Source organism: Balaenoptera ricei, chromosome 16 (assembly GCF_028023285.1).
Source record: "Balaenoptera ricei isolate mBalRic1 chromosome 16, mBalRic1.hap2, whole genome shotgun sequence".
Taxonomy (NCBI): Eukaryota; Metazoa; Chordata; class Mammalia; order Artiodactyla; family Balaenopteridae; genus Balaenoptera; species Balaenoptera ricei.
In genome coordinates this window covers 51,266,536-51,290,239 of record NC_082654.1, presented here as the reverse complement: position 1 = coordinate 51,290,239, position 23,704 = coordinate 51,266,536, and the positions used below count along the sequence as shown (strand labels likewise).

Below are 23,704 nucleotides of genomic sequence, written 5' to 3'. Positions count from 1 at the left end.
TTCCAATTAGGAAAAGAAAGTAAAAAACAAGGCCAACAGGATAACCCTAGAGCATGTCGGCCTCAGAGCCCTCAGAGTCGGTTGCATTGGCCTGGGTGCTTCTCCTGGGTCCACAGCACACCGTGACATGCAGTGGGGTGACCAACAGGACTGTCCTGTGTCCCGGGAGCCTCCTCAGTCCCAGGCTGACTGGCACAGTTGATCACCCTACAGCACAGGGACCCAGGGGTTGGACCAGCACTGACTTGAGGCTCACCTTTTATCTACCCGAGAGGACTAAGGGGAACCAAGGGCCAGGAGCGGAGGAACATGGCAGGAAACCATGGGACAGGGCAGCAAGCAGCAATTGGGGCTCCTCTAAAGGGACCAGCTGCTTACCTTCCGCTCTCCGCCAGCAGGGGACGTCCTTATCTGATCGCTCCTCCTGCCCTCGCTCTCAGAAAGGCCCAGGAACAGGGGGCTTCTTTGGCACTTCAGAATGATCACAAGTAATTTGCCTTTTTATTCATATAGAACAAAATTTACAAAGTCATTCATACAGTTTTTGTGGTTTTTTTTTTTTTTTACTGACTTCGAAAATTGGGAATATTCAAAATACACTTTTACCCCACTCCATTCTGTCATTATTTACACATATATACAAGAAAAATGAAAGAGTCTCTGTGTGTGTGTGCACGTGTGTGTGTGGTTTATGTTGTTTTCTGGTATTAAAAAGCTCTGCTGGTCGGGTGGGTGGATGGGTGGGCAGGAGGGCAGGCGGTGCGATCAGATGGAGGTGCCGTGGGAGGTGTCCAGGGCCTCCGGAAGGACGCCTCCAGGCACGGGCTGGAAGGACATGGGGATGGGGGTCTTCACGGGGCTCTGGCGGAACAGCCCCCCGTTGGGCGACCTGTGTTTGCACTGCATGGAGGGCAGGGTGGCCGAACTGCTCAGTGGCAGAGGCAGGTTGCTGCTGGGCCCTGACGAGAGTGTCCGGCTGGTGCCGTGGCTGCTTTGCTCCGGCAAGAAGGTGCTGACCGAGAGCTGCGTGTTCTGATACTCCCGCGCCGGCTCCAAGGCCTGGCTGGGAGCCAGGCCCCCCATCTCCAGGGCCGAGAGCTCAATGGACGCTGGGGAAATCTGCTTGTGAGCAATGTCTTCGTCCATTAGACTGTTCATGCGCCGATGGACCTGCTCCAGATTCACTTCCTTGTCCTGCAGGGAGAGCACAGGAGGGTCAGGCCAAGCCCTAACAGGAGCCCCAACTGGCTTTCTGAAAACTCTGGGAGGCTGGAGACCCCAGGCCTGTTCAGCCTGCTGGGCAGTGGGTGAGCATGCCTCCAGTTCTCCCACCTCCCCTCAACTGCACGGCCAGCCCTGCTACCTGGGGTACCAGTAGCCTGGGACACTGCCCCCAGGTAGCAAAGACCCAGCAAGCAGGACTTGGCAGCATCTGCCACCCGCCCCCACCCCCCCGCCCGCGCTCTTCTTAGAACGACTGTCACACCCAGAGGCAAGCCTTAGGAGAAGATGCTTTGAACAACGGGCAGAAACAGCAGCAGGAGTCCCATGGGAATAAAAGGGAATGGTCCTTGAGCTCCTAACGTGCCCCATGGATTTGCCATCTAGTGCTCATAATGCTCAAAAGACCTGGTGGGATCAACCCCACCTTACGCAAAAGGAGGCTTGGGTTCAGGAAGGTCGATGGCCTCCCAGATTCATAACCTCAGTGAGTGGCACAGGCAGCACAGGAAGCCTGGAGCATTCAAAATCTCCAGAGATGCCAGGGAGGGGGCATGTCCCCATCTGGAGCCTCACGGGGCTGGGGTCCTGGATGAGGATGGGGGGTGGGATGGTGAGGGAAGAGACTTCCCAGGGGTCAGCTGACTTTTCTGGTATCATGAGGGGTTGAGGCTGCCAAGATAGGTGACCCTCACACACCTGACTCTTTCTCCATATGGTGAACGGCGTCAAGGAAATTGTTTTGTTTGTTCAATTATCTATTTGCTTAAGAAAAGAAGCAGAACAAATATCACTGATATTTTGTCTACAGTGTCAGAATAAATCAAAGAGGCCAAACTACTTGAAAGCTCCTTAAAGAAAAAGACCATGTAATCTACTTCCTCAGTTTCTCCTCAGTGACCTGGGGTACAAAACCAGGTGTCCATGGAAGAGCCATGCCAGCCCTTCAATGAGGTGTTAGAAGTTGCAGACCTATTTTCAGGAGTATTAGTGCGGATGTGCCAGGCAAGGTTATTCCCACTGCCTATGCTTCCCTGTTGTCAAACTGCATGAGCAATACCAAGTCAAAACTCTGCCCCAAGACAGAGCATCACAGGCTGTCTAATGTCAACATCCATATAGCAGAGAGAAACCTGTCCCCTGCCCACCTTGTAGGGTTGTTAGAAATATCACAAAATGTAAAAGCCCTGAATGTACTTTCAAAAGAAAAAAGAAGGAGACACACAAATCCAAGGGCCATTCCAGTGGCTGCTTTGGGCTCCTCTGAGGCTAGTGGGAGAGGATATTCCCCAGGAAGAGGCAACCCTAAATAACTGGCGTGAGCTCCCCTCTCATAGGAGAGTACATGGGGTTGGTTAAGTTTCATCCCATTAAGTCTCATCCTAGCCTTTCTCAGGCAAGGAAGCTGTCTCTGCAGACCACTCCATGCTCCCAATGCACCCTGGCGTGGAGAAGGCAGGACCACTACTCTCTCCACAACTTTGTTGAGTTCATGACTAGCACACAGGGCTTCGCTTCTGGCGTGACACCTGCTATCTTCCCCAGAACCTTTCCCAGAACAAGAAGACTGACAATACCCATACAACAATGAGAAACTCATTCGAGGCCAAGAGGAAACCTGAGGATAAGAAATCCAACTGGTTTGAGGGCGGAAGGCACTATGGGAAGTGGGTCATGTCATAATGGAAGCCACATCAGAAATCGTTGACATGGCCCCATGGGCAGAGCCAAGCTTCCAGTGATCTGAAGCCCCAGCTCAGCAGAGCTCAGCTCACCGTTGCTGGGAGACTAGCTCCAAGTTAGGGACACCTCTGGGTGGCAAGTACGACGGGTAAATTAGGGGAAGTGGCTAGAGAGTACCAGGCCTTTACTTAGACTAAACATGGTGCATACAATGTCTTTCACTGGCTCCTTCAACAGTTTGTAAAATGTTTAGCAAACTAAATCCAAGTTCTCTTCTTAATTATGTTACAGCATGGTTGATCCAGCTCTGTGCAAACTTGCTCTTTTCCCTGTATCATTTATATGCTTTGTTTCTATTCTTGAATATTAAACTATTTTTAATAGTTGTTAAACTGTTATATTAGGCACTGGCTGTTTTACTGCTATCAAGCATCAATTCTACCTTCCCAAGAAGACCATGATTTATTTTCCTTGGGGGAATCACTTTTTCCCCACTGGATAACAGTTTGGCAGTGCCCTGCCTACCTGTAGCCAAAAGGCAGGACCATGACCCAGGTAAGGACAAGAGAACTGGATCTGAATCCTGAACAAAGAGATAAAGAGATAGAAGATGGTTGACGGTCCATCCATGACAGCGGTAGTGCTTCAAGAAACTTTCTACTCTGTGACCACCTCCTCGATTTTGCCTCCCAGCCCTCCAAACAAGCCTTGACTTCTGCCCATCACCCAGCATGCTTCTCCAGCCTTCTCATGGCTGCTGTGAGCTCCTGATAAGCTTCTGATGCACTGTTTCATGTATGTCAGCCAAAGTCAGTGCCACAGCTGTGTTGGTAAATATTTGTATCGATGGGCTATTTTCATTTCAAAATACATGAAGGGCAGAAGACAGGTACCAGAAAACCTGGAAGGTGGAGAAATTGAAGGAGAATTTGAGACACTTTTGGAGCTTAATAATATAAACTTCCCTTCTCCTTTGCATCCAGCCAAGCTCGAAGAGTAGACAAGCCAAGGGCTGGCAGAGCCTTTAGCCTAAAGGAAAACTGATGACCCAGTGAGTGGTCCTGGGATCACTGGAAGAACTAGTTAGTTGCATAACCTTGCCTTTTTCTCCTTTCTATTTTCTTTTCAGGGCTGTAAGAATCCTCTTGAGGATAGAAATAAGTAGTAAGAGTAGACTAATTTGGAGTGGGAGGTGAGTGTCTTGGTCCCAGCTGTGTTCACTCTGGATTCTGGCACTTAAAGGAGAGGGCTTGGCCCCCTTTTTCATGGTCAATGGAACACTTGGCCAGGACAAGTGTTCAGATGCTCCCTGTGTTTTGGGGGTCGACAGGTAGAGAATGAGAACTTCCTGCCAAAGAAGGCCAGAGGGAGACAGAGAGTTGAGAGTGGGAGCAAAGTGAAAGGAGCCCTCTTACCTAAAGCCAGGGAAACAGACATAAGGAAAGCTTTGTGGGAAGACCAACCAACCAAAATCTTCTGTAGAAATGGGAGCAAAAGAGGTCACCCTTCTGATGAAATCCTTCACCAGTGAAGGACAAGGGAGAGGAGGTTTGGGGGCAGTATTATAAAAGTGATAGGGCACAGGCATAATTATATCATAATCTAGCATAAATATCACAGCTCTGAGGGGTTGACCAGGTAATATCAAAGCATCTAGAATAAAGACCAGCCCAGAGTGTGGATGTGGAGACAATCCGATACCCTAGAGTGAGGATTTTTGGAGGAAAGAACTTGAATAAATAGCGGGTTTTTGGTGTTTTTTTCTGTTTTTTTTTTTAACATCTTTTTTTCCACTTATTATTAGCACTTGACATGAGGTGGAGAAGAAGGAGGATGAAATTTGGAGCCAAAGCTTGAGATGTGAGTCTGGCTTCTGCTAAGACACATAATCTAATTGGGCCTCCATTCTCTCCCCTATAACATGGCAGTTGTACTAAAATCTGCTTCCTAGGAGCCGGGTAAAGATCAGTGAAGATGGTGAATATAAAAGCAAATGTTGTGATAATTGTACAAATATTTAACAATGTTAATAATATTTGCTGCTATTGATAAGATTGAAAAATATTTTCCTAATCTTGCATACCCGACTCCTGAGGCCTTTCTAAGATGGGTTTCTTTTCTTATTTTTATTGTATCATTCCCTATGTCATTTTAAAAAAAATTTATTGTAATTTTTTATATAGCAGGTTCTTATTAGTTAACTATTTTATACATATTAGTGTATATATGTCAATCCCAATCTCCCAATTCATCACACCACCACCCCACCGCCACTTTCCCCCCTTGGTGTCCATATGTTTGTTCTCTACATCCATGTCTCTATTTCTGCCTTGCAAACCAGTTCATTGGTACCATTTTTCTAGATTCCACATATATGAGTTAATATACGATATTTGTTTTTCTCTTTCTGACTTACTTCACTCTGTATGACAGTCTCGGTCCATCCACGTCTCTACAAATGACCCAATTTCGTTCCTTTTTAGGCTGAGTAATATTCCATTCTATATATGTACCACATCTTCTTTATCTATTCGTCTGTCAATGGACATTTAGGTTGCTTCCATGACCTGGCTACTGTAAATAGTGCTGCAATGAATATTATGGTGCATGTGGCTTTTTGAATTGTGGTTTTCTCTGGGTATATGCCCAGGAGTGGGATTGCTGGGTCATATGGTAATTCTATTTTTAGTTTTTTAAGGAACCTCCATACTGTCCTCCATAGTGGCTGTATCAATATACATTCCCACCTTCAGTGCAAGAGGGTTCCCTTTTCTCCACACCCTCTCCAGCATTTGTTGTTTGTAGATTTTCTGATGACACCCATTCTAACTGGTGTGAGGTGATACCTCACTGTAGTTTTGATTTGCATTTCTCTAACAATTAGTGATGTTGAGCAGCTTTTCATGCGCTTCTTGGCCATCTGTATGTCTTCTTTCGAGAAATGTCTATTTAGGTCTTCTGCCCATTTTTGGATTGGGTTGTTTTTTTAATATTGAGCTGCATGAGCTGTTTATATATTTTGGAGATTAATCGTTTGTCCGTTAATTTGTTTGCAAATATTTTTTCCCATTCTGAGGGTTGTCTTTTCCTCTTGTTTGTAGTTTCCTTTGCTTTGCAAAAGATTTTGTTTCATTATGTCCCATTTGTTTATTTTTGTTTTTATTTCCATTCCTCTAGGAAGTGGATCAAAGAAGATCTTGCTGTGATTTATGTCAAAGAGTGTTCTTCCTATGTTTTCCTCTAAGAGTTTGATAGTGTCTGGTCTTACATTTAGGTCTCTAATCCATTTTGAGTTTATTTTTGTGTATGGAGTTAGGGAGTGTTCTAATTTCATTCTTTTACATGTAGCTGTCCTGTTTTCCCAGCACCACTTATTGAAGAGGCTGTCTTTTCTCCATTGTATATCCTTGCCTCCTTTGTCACAGATGAGTTGACCATAGGTGTGTGGGTTTATCTCTGGGCTTTCTATCCTGTTCCATTGATCTATATTTCTGTTTTTGTGCCAGTACCATATTGTCTTGATTACTGTAGCTTTGTAGTATAGTCTAAAGTCAGGGAGTCTGATGCCTCCAGCTCCGTTTTTTCCCATCAAGATTGCTCTGGCTATTCGGGGTCTTTTGTGTCTCCATACAAATTTTAAGATTTTTTGTTCTAGTTCAGCAAAAAATGCCATTGGTAATTTGACAGGGATTGCATCGAATCTGTAGATTGATTTGGGTAGTACAGTCATTTTCACAATATTGATTCTTCCAGTCCAAGAACAAGATGTATCTCTCCATCTGTTGGTATTATCTTAAATTTCTTTCAACAGTGTCTTGTAGTTTTCTGCATACAGGTCTTTTGTCTCCCTAGGTAGGTTTATTCCTAGGTATTTTATTCTTTTTGTTGCAATGGTAAATGGGAGTGTTTCTTTAATTTCTCTTTCAGATTTTTCATCATTAGTGTATAGGAATGCAAGAGATTTCTGTGCATTAATTTTGTATCCTGCAACTTTACCAGATTCATTGATTAGCTCTAGTAGTTTTCTGGTGGCATCTTTAGGATTCTCTATGTATAGTATCATGTCATCTGCAAGCAGTGACAGTTTTACTTCTTCTTTTCCAATTTGTATTCCTTTTATTTCTTTTTCTTCTCTGATTGCCATGGCTAGGACTTCCAAAACTATGTTGAATAACAGTGGCGAGAGTGGACATCCTTGTCTTGTTCCTGATCTTAGAGGAAATGCTTTCAGTTTTTCACCATTGAGAATGATGTTTGCTGTGGGTTTGTCGTCTATGGCCTTTATTATGTTGAGGTAGAGTCCCTCTATGCCCACATTCTGGAGAGTTTTTATCATAAATGGGTGTTGAATTTTGTCAAAAGCTTTTTCTGCATCTATTGAGATGATCATATAGTTTTTATTCTTCAATTTGTTCATATGGTGTATCACATTGATTGATTTGCGTATATTGAAGAATCCTTGCATCCCTGGGATAAATCCCACTTGATCATGGTGTATAATCCTTTTAATGTGCTGTTGGATTCTGTTTGCTAGTATTTTGTTGAGGATTTTTGCATCTATATTCATCAGTGATATCAGTCTGTAATTTTCTTTTATTGTAGTATCTTTGTCTGGTTTTGGTATCAGGGTGATGGTGGCCTCATAGAATGAGTTTCAGAGTGTTCCTTCCCCTGCAAGTTTTTGGAAGAGTTGGAGAAGGATTGATGTTAGCTCTTCTCTAAATGTTTGATAGAATTCACCTGTGATGCCATCTGGTCCTGGACTTTTGTTTGCTGGAAACTTTTTAATCACAATTTTAATTTCATTACTTGTGATTAGTCTCCTCATATTTTCTATTTCTTCCTGGTTCAGTCTTGGAAGGTTATACCTTTGTAAGAATTTATCCATTTCTTCCAGGTTGTCCATTTTATTGGCATAGAGTTGCTTGTAGTAGTCTCTTATGATGCTTTGCATTTCTGTGGTGTCCGTTGTAATTTCTCCTTTTTCATTTCTAATTTTATTGATTTGAGTCCTCTCCCTCTTTTTCTTGATGAGTGTGGCTAAAGGTTTATCAATTTTGTTTATCTTCTCAAAGAACCAGCTTTTAGTTTTATTGATCTTTGCTATTGTTTTCTTTGTTTCTATTTCATTTATTTCTGCTCTGATCTTTATGATTTCTTTCCTTCTGCTAACTTTGGATTTTGTTTGTTCTTCTTTCTCTAGTTCCTTCAGGTGTAAGGTTAGATTGTTTATTTGAGATTTTTCTTGTTCCTTGAGGTAGGCTTGTATTGCTATAAACTTCCCTCTTAGAACTGCTTTTGCTGCATCCCATAGGTTTTGGATCGTGTTTTCATTGTTATTTGTCTCTAGGTATTTTTTGATTTCCTCTTTGATTTTTTCAGTGACCTCTTGGTTATTTAGTAACGTATTGTTTAGCCTCCATTTTTTTTTTTTTTTTTTTTTTTTTTTACGTTTTTTTCCCTGTAATTGATATCTAGTCTCACAGAGTTGTGGTCAGAAAAGATGCTTGATATGATTTCAATTTTCTTAAATTTACCAAGGCTTGATTTGTAACCCAAGATGTGAATCCTGGAGAATGTTCCATGTGCACTTGAGAAGAAAGTGTAATCTGCTGTTTTTGGATGGAATGTCCTATAAATATCAGTTAAATCTATCTGGTCTATTGTGTCATTTAAAGCTTGTGTTAGCTTATTAATTTTCTGTCTGGATGTTCTGTCCACTGGTGTAAGTAAGGTGTTAGAGTCCCCCACAATTACTGTGTTACTGTCGATTTCCTCTTTTATAGCTGTTAGCATTTGCCTTATGTATTGAGGTGCTCCTATGTTGGGTGCATATTTATTTAAATTGTTATATCTTCTTCTTGGATTGATCCCTTGATCATTATGGAGTGTCCTTTCTTGTCTCTTGTAACATTCTTTATCTTAAAGTCTATTTTATCTGATATGAGTATTGCTACTCCAGCTTTCTTTTGATTTCCATTTGCATGGAATATCTTTTTCCATCCCTTCACTTTCAGTCTGTATGTGTCCCTAGGTCTGAAGTGAGTCTCTTGTAGACAGCCTATAGACGGGTCTTGTTTTTGTATCCATTCAACAAGCCTGTGTCTTTTGGTTGGAGCATTTAATCCATTCACATTTAAGGTGATTATCGATATGCATGTTCCTATTACCATTTTCTAATTGTTTTGGGTTTGTTTTTGTAGGTCTTTTTCTTCTCTTGTGTTTCCCACTTAGAGAAGTTCCTTTAGCATTTGTTGTAGAGCTGGTTTGGTGGTGCTGAATTCTCTTAGCTTTTGCTTGTCTGTAAAGCTTTTGATTTCTCCATCGAATCTGAATGAGATCCTTGCCAGGTATAGTAATCTTGGTTGTAGGTTCTTTCCTTTCATCATTTTAAATATATTGTGCCACTCCCTTCTGTCTTCTAGAGTTTCTGCTGAGAAATCAGCTGTTAACCTTATGGGAGTTCCCATGTATGTTATTTGTCATTTTTCCCTTGTTGCTTTTAATAATTTTTCTTTGTCTTTAATTTTTGTCAATTTGATGACTTGATTTGATTACTTCGTGGACTTGGGTGGCTATTTCCTTTCCCATGTTAGGGAAGTTTTCGACTATAATCTCTTCAAATATTTTCTCAGGTCCTTTCTCTCTCTCTTCTCCTTCTGGGACTCCTATAATGAGAATGTTGCTGCACTTAATGTCGTCCCAGAGGTCTCTTAGAGTGTCTTCATTTATTTTCATTCTTTTTTCTTTATTCTGTTCCATGGCAGTGAATTCCACCATTCTGTCTTCCAAGTCCCTTCTCTGTTCTTCTGCCTTAGTTATTCTGCTATTGATTCCTTCTAGTATATTTTTCATTTCTGTTATTATATTGTTCATCTCTGTTTGTTCTTTAATTCTTCTAGGTCTTTGTTCAATAATTCTTGCATCTTCTCAATCTTTTCCTCAATTATTTTTCCGAGGTCCTGGATCATCTTCACTATCGTTATTCTGAATTCTTTTTCTGGAAGGTTGCCTATCTCCACTTCATTTAGTTGTTTTTCGGGGGTTTCACCTTGTTCCTTCATCTGGTACATAGTCCTCTGCCTGTTCATTTTGTCTGTCTTTTTGTGAATGTGGTTTTCGTTCCACAGGCTGCAGGATTGTAGTTCTTCTTGCTTCTGCTGTCTGCCCTCTGGTGGATGAGGCTATCTAAGAGGCTTGTGGAAGCTTCCTGATGGGATGAACTGGGGATGGGTAGAGCTGGGTGTTGCTCTGATGGGAAGAGCTCAGTAAAACTTTAATCTGCTTGTCTGCTAATGGGTGGGGCTGGGTTCCCTCCCTGTTGGTTGTTTGGCTGGAGGCAACCTAGCACTGGAGCCTACCCAGCTCTTTGGTGTGGTTAATGGTGGCCTCCAGGAGGGCTCACGCTAAGGAGTACTTCCCAGAACTTCCACTGCCAGTGTCCTTGTCCCTGTGGTTAGCCACAGCCACCCCCCCACCTCTGCAGGAGACCCTCCAACACTAGCAGATAGGTCTAGTTCAGTCTCCTGTGGGGTCACTGCTCCTCCCTCTGAGTCCTGATGCACACACTACTTTGTGCGTGCCCTCCAAAAGTGGTGTCTCTGTTTCCCCTAGTCCTGTTGAATTCCTGCCATGAAATCCTTCTAGCCTTCAAAGTCTGATTCTCTGGCAATTCCTACTCCCGTTGCTGGACCCCCAGCTTGGGAAGCCTGACGTGGGGCTCCGAACCTTCACTCCAGGGGGTGGACTTCTGTGGTATAATTGTTGTCCAGTTTGTGAGTCACCCACCCAGTGGTTATGGGATTTGATTTTATTGTGACTGTGCCCCTCATACCGTGTCATTGCAGCTTCTCCCTTGTCTTTGGATGTGGGGTATCTGTTTTGGTGAGTTCCAGTGTCTTCCTGTCAATGACTGTCCAGCAGTTAGTTTTGGTTCTGGTGTTCTCGCAAGAGGGAGTGAGAGCACGTCCTTCTACTCTGCCATCTTGAACCAATCTAAGATGGCTTTCTTAAGTGCAGTCTTTTCCCAAGACGGCTACCTGCTCTTCTCCGCCTGGAAGGCCTCTCTCTGACCTTTTCCTCCAATAAATAGCATTTTAAAATCCATATTTTTTTCTTGCCTCCAATTAAGGACAAGTGAATCAGTTCCAAGAAGGGCTGCAAAGCTGTGCAGTGGGTCTCAATTCATTAGCCTGTAACCTCTCCTCATCGGGACACAGAGAAAATGTCCATACCCACTGAACAAACTTTCCAAGGAGACCTTCCTACTCCAAATGGCAGTCAAGAAACCCATCCTCTCAACACCAGTGGGACCTCATTCTATTCAAAATCTATTACTGCTGGTCGATCCAACACAAAATCAAACCTGGGAAGAAGAGGGTGCCATTATGAGCTTCCTACATTGGTTGTTTCTGCACAAGAAAATGAGTAGAACTAAGCCAAATACCTCCTTATCCTCTCTGAAAAACACATGCGGCCCATTTCTGAGTCTCCCAATATGTCCCATTAGGTGTCTGTTCAGGGGGCCAGAGCTGAAGTACAGAGGACTGGAAAAAACCACCTTCTTTGGAAACTCTGGAAACACTGTCTTCTTGGATCAGATTGAGCACACATCGAGTCATTTCTGGTGGCCCCCTGTCCAAGGAAATAGGAGGCAGACATAATCCACCTGCTCAAGGAAAGAGGCAGGAGTGATTTGAATAATTATGTATATTTTAGACAAAATGGGGCATTCTATTATGTTATGCAAATTCAAATAATGGACTTCTTTATGTGCACTACATCAGTTTACATCCTCATTATATCGAGGCTTCAGTGTTCAACCAGGTAATGACAGCTGTGGAAAGAAACTTGGAAGCTTGCTGCTGCATTCATTAATTTACTGTAAGTAACTGACCTAGTTAAACAGCCCTGAATATGACATAAAATTCATTGATGGCGTTTATCCATGAATCCGGCTGAATTCCAGTTCTGTGTTTCTTACCTCATATCAAACATGACAACATATGCACCAACAAAGGTTACTGGAGACCCTCTCCCAGCTATTGTCTTGCAGAGAAATAAAGTTCTGTAACTGAGCCTCTGTTCACCAACATGGAAATAAAACACTGTAGTGGAAAACGGTAATTAACTAAACTATCATCTATGCAACAGCCGGTTCCAGGTGGGACTGATTAGAACTGACTTTGTTTGGAGTCCAATGGCTCCTACTTTAAGTTAGGCAGGAACAAAATGGAATGAGGGACTTCCCACCTGATGCGGATGGTTGTAGGAGGTGATCTTCTATTACTGCAGACCAAGCAGGTAGTAAATAAGACTCAACTGGCTGGGAGACAACCATCAACGTGATCTTCTAAAGTGTTGCTCCAAAGAATTGCTCCAACCCAAAGAGCTGGGCTGGGGATCTGAGAGTAACAGCCGGGTATGAGCAAAGAAGCTGAACTTTAAGCCAATGAAGTGGTCTCAGGGGATGAGATGGGCAGTATTTCAGAACATTAGAGAAAGAGTTCTGATGAGCTTATTTGCAGATTTTGTAGGGGCAGACAAGGAAAAGAGGGAGCTAACAGACACCTCCCATCATACGTGGTAGCAGCAGGTACACACGGGGTGGAGAGACTTGCTCACGGTTACACAATTCTATGGTAAGTGGAGCACCAGGATGAGAGCCCTTGTCGGCCCGGTTCCAAAACCTGAGCTCTTTTCCACTCATTTTCCCCTTGGCATGACGGTGTAGACCACTGGTTTTCATCCTTGACAGGATATCGGAAGCACATGGGGAGCTTCTAGAAATTACAGTTGTTCAGATCTGCCTAATATGACCCTTTGGGGAATGGAGCCCAAGCATCTGTATTTCTAAAAAGCTCCAGAATGAATCACCTCTGATGTGCAGCCAGAACTGAAAGCCATTGATCCAGCTGCAATAGTTCCACAACAATTTAACATTAATAACATTTTCTTTATAGGATCCTAGACTGGTTCATTCATTCGATAAACACTTTTGAGCTTCTACTACCAGAGGAGCTAATGTTCTTCGTGAAGCATCCATCTTGGTCCCTGGCACAGAGAAGGTGCTCAATAGTTTGTATACATCACCCCTTAATGAGAGGTCCCACTGTTCCAGAAACTGAGCAAAGTGATAGGAATGCAGAGGTGGAGAAGAGCCAACAGACTCAAAGCAGAGATAGGCAGGTAAACCATTAGTGGCAATTTGGAATCCCACCCAACACTCAATCCTGAGTGTTTACACAGGGAGGTAAGAAGGCCCATGGAGATGAGCAAGGGAAGTTTTACAGAGCGGGGTGACGTCTGAGCTGGTTTTGAGATACACACTGGTGTATGATAAGTGTTCAGTGCCTTCTTACTGAAAGACCCTGAGTGAAGGGCTGAAACACACACTCACTGTCTTTACCCTCGTGCCCAGGGATCTGATATCAGCAGTGTAGCCACTGGGCCAGGATCAGTTCTCAGCAGAAGCTCTGAACCTTTCTGGGTTAGGACTAACCCTAATCCTAACCCCTCTGGGGTTCAGAAGATGTAAATGCCTAGCTAGGAGCCAGGATCCTGGCTCAGGGAAAGGATCACTGGTCTACACTCTTCATCCGCAAACCATCTGGAAAGGCTAAGTAGGAACCCCTGCTCCTGCACACTCCTGATGTAAGGCCCAGTGGCAGACATATCATTCCTATCCCAGTTCTGCCCCTGCTATTTCTGAGTCCCGTTTCTCCAGGGATAGGGATACCTTCCTCAAACGTTGTTGAAGAGAATCAGGAGAGTTAAGAAGATAACATGGGAACCTGAGAATCATGTGGGGGCCTTGGAAAAAACAAAAAAAGACTCAGGTTCAGCTCTGAATCCATGGGGTGGGGCCTGGGAATCCATATTTCTAACAGTGCTGCAGAGGCAGATTCCAGGCCTGGTTTGGGAAGGCTTCTTAATCTCTCCCCGTCTGAGAAGCAACAACAGTGGTGGTGGTGATGACTATGATAATGACAATGACCAGACCAGCTGCCACGTTGTGAGCTGGCCTATGGAGAGGCCCATGTGCAAAGATGTCAATGATGGCATCTGGCCAACAGCCAGTGAGGACATGAGGTCTTCAGCCCAATGGCCCATAAGGAACTGAATCCTGACCACAAAAACAACCATGTGAGTGAGCTTGGAAGTGGATCTGTCCCCAGTATAGCCTTCAGATGAGATCCCAGCCCTGGTCAATAACTTGATTACATCCTTGTGAGAGACCTTGAGACAGAAGACCCAGCTAAGCTATGCTTCCATTTCAGACCCAAACTCTGAAATAATAAATAGTTTACGTTTTAAGAAAAAAAAAAAAGAAGATAACATGTACTTTTCCTGGCACAGAGAAGGTGCCCTAAGATGTGATTCCTCTTCCTGCACCCCTTTCTGCCCATCACAAGGTCCTTGGGAGGGAGCAGCTCCTTGGCCACCATTCAACAAGAGCGTTCCCATGGGTCAGCTGCTACTTAAGGCAATTTACACACCGTCCCTTGTTGAACCTCAGAGTGACTCTGTGAGGTTAGCATAAATGAAGAGGGCAAAGGTGGAGGAGAGAAAGTCTCTACATGGAGTTGAAGAAACATCGGAGGATGGAGGCAGGGAAAGGTGTACATTTGAGGGGAGTGTCCTTAGCAACAAATCTCCCATGGAGCACAGGAGTGTGCTGTGGGTGTTCGCAGACAGAAGCTGGACCACTGGCCAGAAGAGAGGGGCTTGGCTGCTGCTTCACCCCTGCTGCCTGGCCACCCCAGCCTCTGTCAGCCCCTGACAGAGGAAGCAGAGACTGGGGGAGGGCAGGCAAGGCAGGAAGCAACAAGAATTCCAAGCTCCCAGCCTAGTGACAAACGATTCATCCCTCACTTCTCATGTCATCTCGCATTTGTGCAGTTCTCATCTTTATTTCATGAATATTTTATTCTCAGAGCAATGACTCCACTTCCCCCATAAATCTAGAGGATGGCTCTTTACTGCAACTGTGGAGCGGGGTGCACTCACCTGCATTGGGTAACTACATAATCGTCTGATTCCTTAGAAAAAATATGACCTCAAATCCACATGAATATTAAGAGGTTGAACGCACATTACTACTCCTCCTGAAGTAGGTGTCTAAACTCTGAAGACGTCGCAGCATAAGCTGTTAAATACGACTTAGGACTCCACCCAAAGACAGGTTTCTGGCTTTTAAGAAATATGGCCAGTGTCCCCAAATGAAGCATTCTAAGCTCAAGCAGACACTCTCACCTAATTGCAAATGCTGCTCCATAAAATACAGGCAACCAGTAATACAAAGCGGTTCTCGATTAAATACTATTATTATTTGTCAAAGGTTTTCAATACATGCTTCTAAAATCTGTTGTTTCAACCCCCTTCCTAGCTCCTATTCCCTATGTGATGAGGTATAAACCCCTTGGCCTGGCATCTAAGTCCTTCAGAGCAAGTCCCTGCTTTGCACTCCAGCCTCCTCTACTCCCATCTCCTTGCTGATGCCCCAGAGCTCCAGCAGGTGTGATGACTTTGTCTACCCTGTGCTGGTCACCCTGCCCCAAAGCAAGCTCCAATCTCCTCCAGCTCGAGGATTAGTACCAATCCTTCAACACTCAGTTCCAACAAGCCCAAGCCCCAGGAACTCTCCACTAACCAGTATCCCTACCCTCTGTGACCCCACCATGCCCCGGCTGGGCTGGGTGCCCCTGAGCCCTTGATGGAAACTGTGGCTCATTCCAGGGTGGCCCTGATCAACTGATGACGGAGACCGCTTGGCTGACCCCTCTGCCATGTCTGCCCATGTAGAGCTAAGCCCCCTAAGGACAGGAACTGTGTCCTTACAGGCATACTTACTAAAGAAATGAGGAAAGGAAGGGAGAAATTTCATTTGAAAAGCAGAAACCTATAAAAACAGGAAAAAGATGGAACAATTCTTCCTTTTACCGTGTAACACCCAAAAGGGCTGGAGGAAAGGCAGCTACTGTGTTTTATTCAACCCACCTCTACATCAACTCTCATTCCCATCCGGAAGCAGGCTGGCATCCCCGGGCAGAAAGTTCCACATTTTCTAAGCAGGAATACTGTATTTCATTCTCTTGTGCCTGAGATCCTGGGCTTATGTAGAAGCCAAAAAGGAAGCTAGGAGGCTTTCCAGGCAAGAAGGGAGCTGTTCCTCTCAGCGAGGTCATCCCTTGGTCTCCTGGTCTTTCTCTCTTTTTGCCTCTGTCTTCTATGTTTCTCCAGTGATCCCCCCCCCCCACCTCTCTCACACACACATACACAGCCCCTGTGACAATTCATTCTGGGCTGTCCAGGCTGGACCTGGCGCTAGATACTGAACCAGGGGATGTGAAGAGACAATGACTGGAAGAAACAAGGATGGACTCACAAAGGACATTCTGGGTCTGAGCCTGTGTCCCCTGGTCTCCACACGGCCCACAGCAGCCCAGAATGGTGCCTCCATGACAGTGCAATGCTCACCCAGCTGGAAAAGCTGTCCTCCTTCCCTAATCAAAGGGACATTTGTAGAGAGGGACATTTGCTGTAAACTTCACTGAAGATTTTCCAGTAGCAAAAGAAGCTTGGCAATCTTGAGAAAGAAAAACGGAGCTGGAGGAATCAGGCTCCCTGACTTCACACTATACTACAAAGCTACAGTAATCAAGACAGTATGGTACTGGCACAAAAACAGAAATATAGATCAATGGAACAGGATAGAAAACCCAGAGATAAACCCATGAACATATGGTCACCTTATCTTTGATAAAGGAGGCAAAAATATACAGTGGAGAAAAGACAGCCTCTTCAATAAGTGGTGCTGGGAAAACTGGACAGCTACATGTAAAAGAATGAAATTAGAACAGTCCCTAACACCATACACAAAAATAAACTCAAAATGGATTAAAGATCTAAATGTAAGGCCAGACACCATCAGACTCTTAGAGGAAAACATAGGAGGAACACTCTATGACATAAATCACAGCAAGACCCACCTCCTAGAGAAATGGAAATAAAAACAAAAATAAACAAATGGGACCTAATGAAACTTAAAAGCTTTTGCACAGCAAAGGAAACCATAAACCAGACGAAAAGACCACCCTCAGAATGGAAGAAAATATTTGCAAATGAAGCAACTGACAAAGGATTAATCTCCAAAACATACAAGCAACTCATGCAGCTCAATATCAAAAAAACAAACAACCCAATCCAAAATGGGCAGAAGACCTAAATAGACATTTCTCCAAAGAAGATATACAGATTGCCAACAAACACATGAAAGAATGCTCAACATCATTAATAATTAGAGAAATGCAAATCAAAACTACAATGAGATATCATCTCACACCGGTTAGAATGGCCATCATCCAAAAATCTACAAACAATAAATGCTGGAGAGGATGTGGAGAAAAGGGAACCCTCTTGCACTGTTGGTGGGAATGTAAATTGATACAGCCACTATGGAGAACAGTATGGAGGTTCCTTAAAAAACTAAAAATAGAACTACCATACGACCCAGCAATCCCACTACTGGGCATATACCCTGAGAAAACCGTAATTCAAAAAGAGTCATGTACCAAAATGTTCATTGCAGCTCTATTTACAATAGCCAGGACATGGAAGCAACCTATGTGTCCATCAACAGATGAATGGATAAAGATGTGGCACATATATACAATGGGATATTACTCAACCATAAAAAGGAACGAAACTGAGTTATCTGTAGTGAGGTGGATGGACCTAGAGACTGTCACACAGAGTGAAGTAAGTCAGAAAGAGAAAAACAAATATCGTATATTAACACATATATGTGGAATCTAAAAAAAAAAAAAAAAGAAAAAAAAATGGTCAGAAGAATCTAGGAGCAAGACGGGAATAAAGATGCAGACCAACTAGAAAATGGACTTGAGGATACAGGGAGGGGGAAGGGTAAGCTGGGATAAAGTGAGAAAGTGGCATGGACATATATACACTACCAAACGTAAAATAGATAGCTAGTGGGAAGCAGCCGCATAGCACAGGGAGATCAGCTCAGTGCTTTGTGACCACCTAGAGGGGTGGGATAGGGAGGGTGGGAGGGAGGGAGATGCAAGAGGGAAGAGATATGGGGACATATGTATATGTACAACTGATTCACTTTCTTATATAGCAGAAATTGACACACCATTGTAAAGCAATTATACTCCAATAAAGATGTTAAAAAAAAAAAAAGAAGCTTGGGACAGGACCATTAACTGTTCCTGTCAGTGGGTTTTCCTCAAATCTCTTCCTTCCTCCTCTCATATGGTCCAGGGGTGACAGGAGACCCCTGAGTCTGTGGGAGACTCCAGCCTTGCATGGTCTTACATGAAGGTATACAGATAGCATGAGAGGAAGATGGAGGTCCTCAGAATATTTCAGACATGCTGAGTCAAACAGCAAGCTCTTTCCAGCAAAATCTAAGCGTGATGACAGAGAGCTCACTGCCTGGTATGAATGGAGTGTCCGTCCTCGCTCCCAGTCATGTCAGGGGCTCTGTTACAGACTGATGTATGGGGCTGTGGTCAGCCAGCCTTTCCAGGCTGCAGAGATGGTGGCCATGGTGATGCTGCCTCTTTGAATGCTGGCTCTGGTTACTTTAGTGCTTCTTGTTTGAAATTTACCCCTGTTTGTATCAACATAATCTTTAAGTGGAGCTATGATTCAACAATTAGCTGAGGTATATGTATCAGGTAGTGACAGCCCTACAGTGGAGTGGCTGGGCTTGTGCTACAATGCCTGTGTGCAGGTTTCGACCAGGAGAGCATCATTACCAAATGACGCTCCTTGCCACCCTTCCCTAGAGGCATTGGCTCCAGGAGAACTCCATGAAGACTCTACAGACAAGAAAAAAAAAATCGAGCTTGAAGATGAGCAAAACCTGAAGAACAGGAAGTGTGGAGGGCAGAATCAGCTTGTAGTTGGTACCCACGGGGAAGGAAATGTGCCCAGAACCTAGAGTCAGAACAGAGCCACAGTGGTCCCTGTGCTGGGTGTGCCTGGAGGGACGTGGGCAAGGCTGGGCCCTGCAAGGAGGAGGAAGAGAGGGAGAATGGATGATGGGGGGCGGGGGTCGGTCCTCCCTCCCATACTGGGAAAGCAGGGCCCATGACCATTGATGAACCAAAGAGAATCAGGAAGGAATGCGGTTTCCTCTCTTACCCTACAGCTGGTCTCTCCAGGTCAGGGTGGAGGCACATGGGCGGGGCAGGGTAGGGAAGGCGCTGTTCATGCTGTACCCGCTCTATAGATAAATACATGGCTTTAGTGGCCATTGCTGGCGCCTTGGCACTTGCTCAAGCATGACAACATTCCTTACATTTGTTATCTGGCTTTCAAGGCAAAATAAAACAATGATACCATCCCCCCTATAAAACATTGCTGTCTCCAGACAAGTGGTTTGGATAAATACTAACTGGAAGAAAACCGCCCGCCGAGTGGCCCAGTGGGACTCTCCTGCCTCTAGGCTGCAGAAAGGAGAAGTAGGGCCCAGGGCACGGACCTCTTTGGGGGTCTCCTGGTGGCACCGGTTGCTGTTCCACCACAACTCCAGGGCGGCCACCAGGCAGGCGAGGAGGAGGCCAATGGCCAAGATGCAGAAGACCCCGGCGAAACTGTGCAGCTTGAGGGACTTGCCATCCGCTTGGGCGCTGGCATGGCTGGTAAGGTCGCAGCGGCCCGTGTGCGGCCACCACTTCTGCTTGAGCACATCCAGGTCCCCAGTGTCCTGAAGCTCCAGGATCCTGCAAGATACAATCCACATGAGCCACAGCCCTGGCCTCACTGACACAGCCATGGGGGCCCTGGCCCCTTCCCCACCATGCCGGCCCCTCCACAGACATGCTGAACCATCATAGTGGCTCTCTGCCTCAGCTTTTCCCTCCCAATCCATTGTCCACTCTGCAGGCAAAGCACCCTTCTCAAAACACTCCTCAGATTTTGTCACTTTCCTCCTCAAAGCCTTGATGTCCTCTCCCACCCTGTCCCACTGCCCATGGATGAAGTCCAATAGCAAAGCACATAAGGACCCTTGACATGGGATCCTCGGGCAAGCTCTGAGGATAAAATCAGGAAATACAGAAATGCATGATGCAATCACTCAGACTATGGACCCACAGAAAGGCTTTCTTTCAAATGTCAATAACTATATCCTAAGTCTCTCCCACTAGGATTCATCAAATCATTCATTCATTCATTGATTTGAGGAGCATCTGCATTGTGCCAAGTATGATATTCAACACTGCTGAGAGCATGGTCCAGAGCAGGGGTCCCCAACCCCCGGGCCATGGACCGATAGTGGTCCGTGGCCTGTTAGGAACCCGGCCCCTCAGCAGGAGGTTAGTGGCGGGTGAGTGAGTGAAGCTTCATCTGTATTTACAGCCACTCCCCATCGCTCGCATTACCGCCTGAGCTCTGCCTCCTGTCAGCATTATGGTGAGTCGTATAATTATTTCATTATATATTACAATGTAATAATAATAGAAATAAAGTGCACAATAAGTAATGCGCTTGAATCATCCCGAAACCACCCCCGCCGACCCTGGTCCATGGAAGACTTGTCTTCCGTGAAACTGGTCCCTGATGCCAAAAAGGTTGGGGAGTGCTGGTCTAGAGATACTTACCCGGACACTGAAACAATTAGAGCAATCAACGTGGAGTCAGAAGCTGTGATCAATACAACGAAATGAAAGTAGAAGTGCTAAGAAAGGCGCCCATGGAGAGGGTGGCCTGGACTGGAGAGTGAGGGGAGACCTCATCAAGGAGGTGAAAGGTAAGCATAAAATAGCTCACAGGGGTTTAGCACACCTATGTGCCAGGAAATCGCCTAAGTGCTTGACAGTGTTTAATTCTCATGTCAACCCTTTGAGAAGGCTACTTCCATGGTCCCATTTTTATAGAGAAGGATATTGAGGCACAGAGAGGTGAAATATCTTGCCAAGGTCATTTTGTGGTTGGCAAGGACGGCATTCAACAGGGAAGAGGAAGAGCCTTCCTGAGACTAGAACCATGGTTGAAAGTCTTGTCTAGGGTGAGTGTATGAGAAGCTAAAATGTGGCAAGTGAGGCTGTAGATGGTGGCTGAGGAGGAGGAGGAGGATGTGAGTTGAAGTTAATGAAACAGGCAGAGCCAAGAATGTGGACTCTGAGAAGGTACGAGAGGGAGCCTGGCTTTTATCCTGCTCACAGAGCTGGGGCAACCCTCCTGCTCCCGTATTCCCCAGGTCGGTGTCTGGATGGCAGTTTTCCTTTGTTGTAGTATTTCATGGACTCTTCCTGTAATCCAGGGGTCTGGACAGTGAACCAGTGGTAGCTGGCGGCCCCCGGGCTCCTCACACCCAAGCCTTTTTATTTGTGGAGGCGGGGCTCTTTTGGCCTGGTCCATGGTCATCTGTTCAGTTGACAACACCCACAGTGGCCTCTCTGAGCCCTCTGGGTATGCACAGTTCAGGAGCAGTGGTTCTTGATGGTCAGGAGAAGCTCAAGGCCAACTGGCCACTTGAGCAGACTCTGCCCTGGACCTGCATCGCAGGCCAGCTGTGACCACAGGCTGAAGCTGAGCTCAGTAACAATCATGGGCTGTGACTGTGGAGAGGGAGGGAGAGAGCCCAGAGGGGGTGCCCTGCCCTGTCAGCAACTAGGGGCCAGCGTAGCGTGGCGTCTCGCCGGCTGGGTACAGCCTGGCTCTGTGCAAAGAATCTGCACCAATCCCAGCTGGGTGTCCTCGGACAAGTGACTCGCCCCTACTAAGCTTGGCTTCCTCATCATTGCAAGATTGACCCATGATTACCGCTAGCTGAGTAGATCCTTTGGATCTCCATGGCTTCCCCTGAGCAAGCACAATGGCCGGCACAACTTGAGCCATCAATGGATATTTGTTGCATCGATAATGTACAAATGTATGAACTGAATCATGAAAACTAACCTGAACTAAAATGGCTGTGGTGAGATAATGAGATAATGTCGGCTAAGTGGCCAGGGCACAAGTCAGCACAAAAGACTTAGAATTCAGCTTGGTCACTGAGATAAAGGCATGATTTACACAGGCATTTGGGGTCGCACTTGGTATGCCACAGGTCTCTTCTGTGGCACATGCCGTGATTAACTGGGCAGCTGCAGGGTCCCACTACCTCCAAGTGGCTCTGGACATGTTAGGGAAGCTGCATGTCTGTACGTCCACTGGCTCATGCTGAGTGGCCATTATGTAAGTCTCTACTGGCAGTTCCGAGTAGGCTGGGCCTCCTGGCAGTTACAGGAACCCCAGGGCTAGGTATGCAGGACCTCAGGGCCTTCAAGAGGACTCGTGGTTGGGCTACTGGCTCACCATGGAGAAGGAGCAGAGTTTTTTATTTATTGCCACAGATTCTGCTCTGATGGACACCAGTCAAACCCAGACTCTGCCATCACACTAGCCATGTTAGGAAACCTCTCAACTTTACCTTTTGTATCACTAAAATCTGAGATCATAACAAAGGTGAGAAAGGCTGGGACCTGGGACCCTTTAGCGGAGTGCTTGCACTCATACCTGGACAAATGTCTGCTGGAGCAACAGAACACAAAGAAACTGTAACGGACTGAAAATAACTGCATGCATGTACAGTCGGGGCAATTATGAAGAGTAAGATACAAAAGGGCCACAAACCAACTGCTGCTTCTAAGTTTCAGGGAGCGAAAGCAGGGTACTGCACACGATCCCTGCACACAGCACCACCACGGGGGTGGGCAGACCACCTAAGCCAGCCCTCCAGCCAGACCCACCCATCCGCCCCCACCCTTACCCCATTTAAGGTACAAGCTTGCCCCCCTCCCCACCCTTGGGGAGTGAGCAAGGGACCTTTGTCTTGTTTTTTGCTCCCTCCTGCTGTAGCACGAGTCCCAGTAAAGCCTTGCCTGAATTCCTTGTCTGGCCTCTTATCAATTTCTATTGATTCAAGAGTCCAAGGACCCAGGTCAGTAACAAAAGCACCTACCTCACAGAATTATCACAACCAAATGAAAAGCGGAAACACATGGGACCACTCAGCTCACGAGCTAGCAAGCAAGAAGAGCTCCTTAAATCTGGTCAGTATGGCACCACACTCTGGCGCCATATTGACCAGCAGTCCTATCCATCCAATATGGACACAAGCTGCCTTTTATTGAGGACACAGTAGGGACTGATCGTTTTACACTGTTTTATTCCTCACAATAGCCTGCAAAGTAGTTCTTATGTCTACAGATGGAAGACCTGAGGCTCAGAATCTAGACGGCTTGCCACCAGTTGCAATTAGCAAGTGGCATAGCTGCTCTTCAGAGCTGGGTCACGCTGACCCGGGAGGCCACGCTCTCTCCAGAACACCAAGCTGCTAAGTGCAGTCAGCCTCCTCTCTGAGGGTCAGCTCCAGCCTAGGGGATGGTGAGACTCCAACAAGAGCGGGGCCAGAGGGCCGGATGCCCACTCTTCCGCTCATTAACTGCAGGAGGCTTCATTTTGCTGACGCTTCCCTTCTTCCTGCTCCTTATAATTGTATGCATTTTTATGCCCAATATTATTCCAGGAAGAATGTGAGGCAATTTATAGGAAAACATAGAATAAAATAAAAACAAACAAGCCAATCCAAAAGAAAATTTAAATATGTAAGCAACAGAGGAAAGATAAAACAAGTCACAGGCACAAAATGACTCCTGGAATGAGGCTAAACTAATGCACACCATAATAATCTCTACTCCTGCCTATGAGTAAGCCAGAACGATAATAGCCACTTCCTGAAGCCAGGTGTCCTATTTTCCAGACAGATATAATTGCAGGT

General features: G+C 45.4%; 1 protein-coding gene across 1 annotated transcript in view; it reads right to left on the bottom strand.

Annotated features, from left to right (window-relative positions):
* Positions 1 to 625: 625 nt before the first annotated feature.
* GRID1 (glutamate ionotropic receptor delta type subunit 1) overlaps positions 626 to 23,704 on the bottom strand; it is a 647,037-nt gene continuing 623,958 nt past the window's right edge. The window contains exons 15-16 of the mRNA XM_059899403.1: positions 19,421 to 19,661; positions 626 to 1,194 (exon numbers count right to left, since the gene is read on the bottom strand). Of these exons, the coding sequence (XP_059755386.1) occupies positions 766 to 1,194; positions 19,421 to 19,661 (670 nt within the window). The 3' untranslated portion in view covers positions 626 to 765. The remainder of the gene's footprint in view (positions 1,195 to 19,420; positions 19,662 to 23,704) is intronic.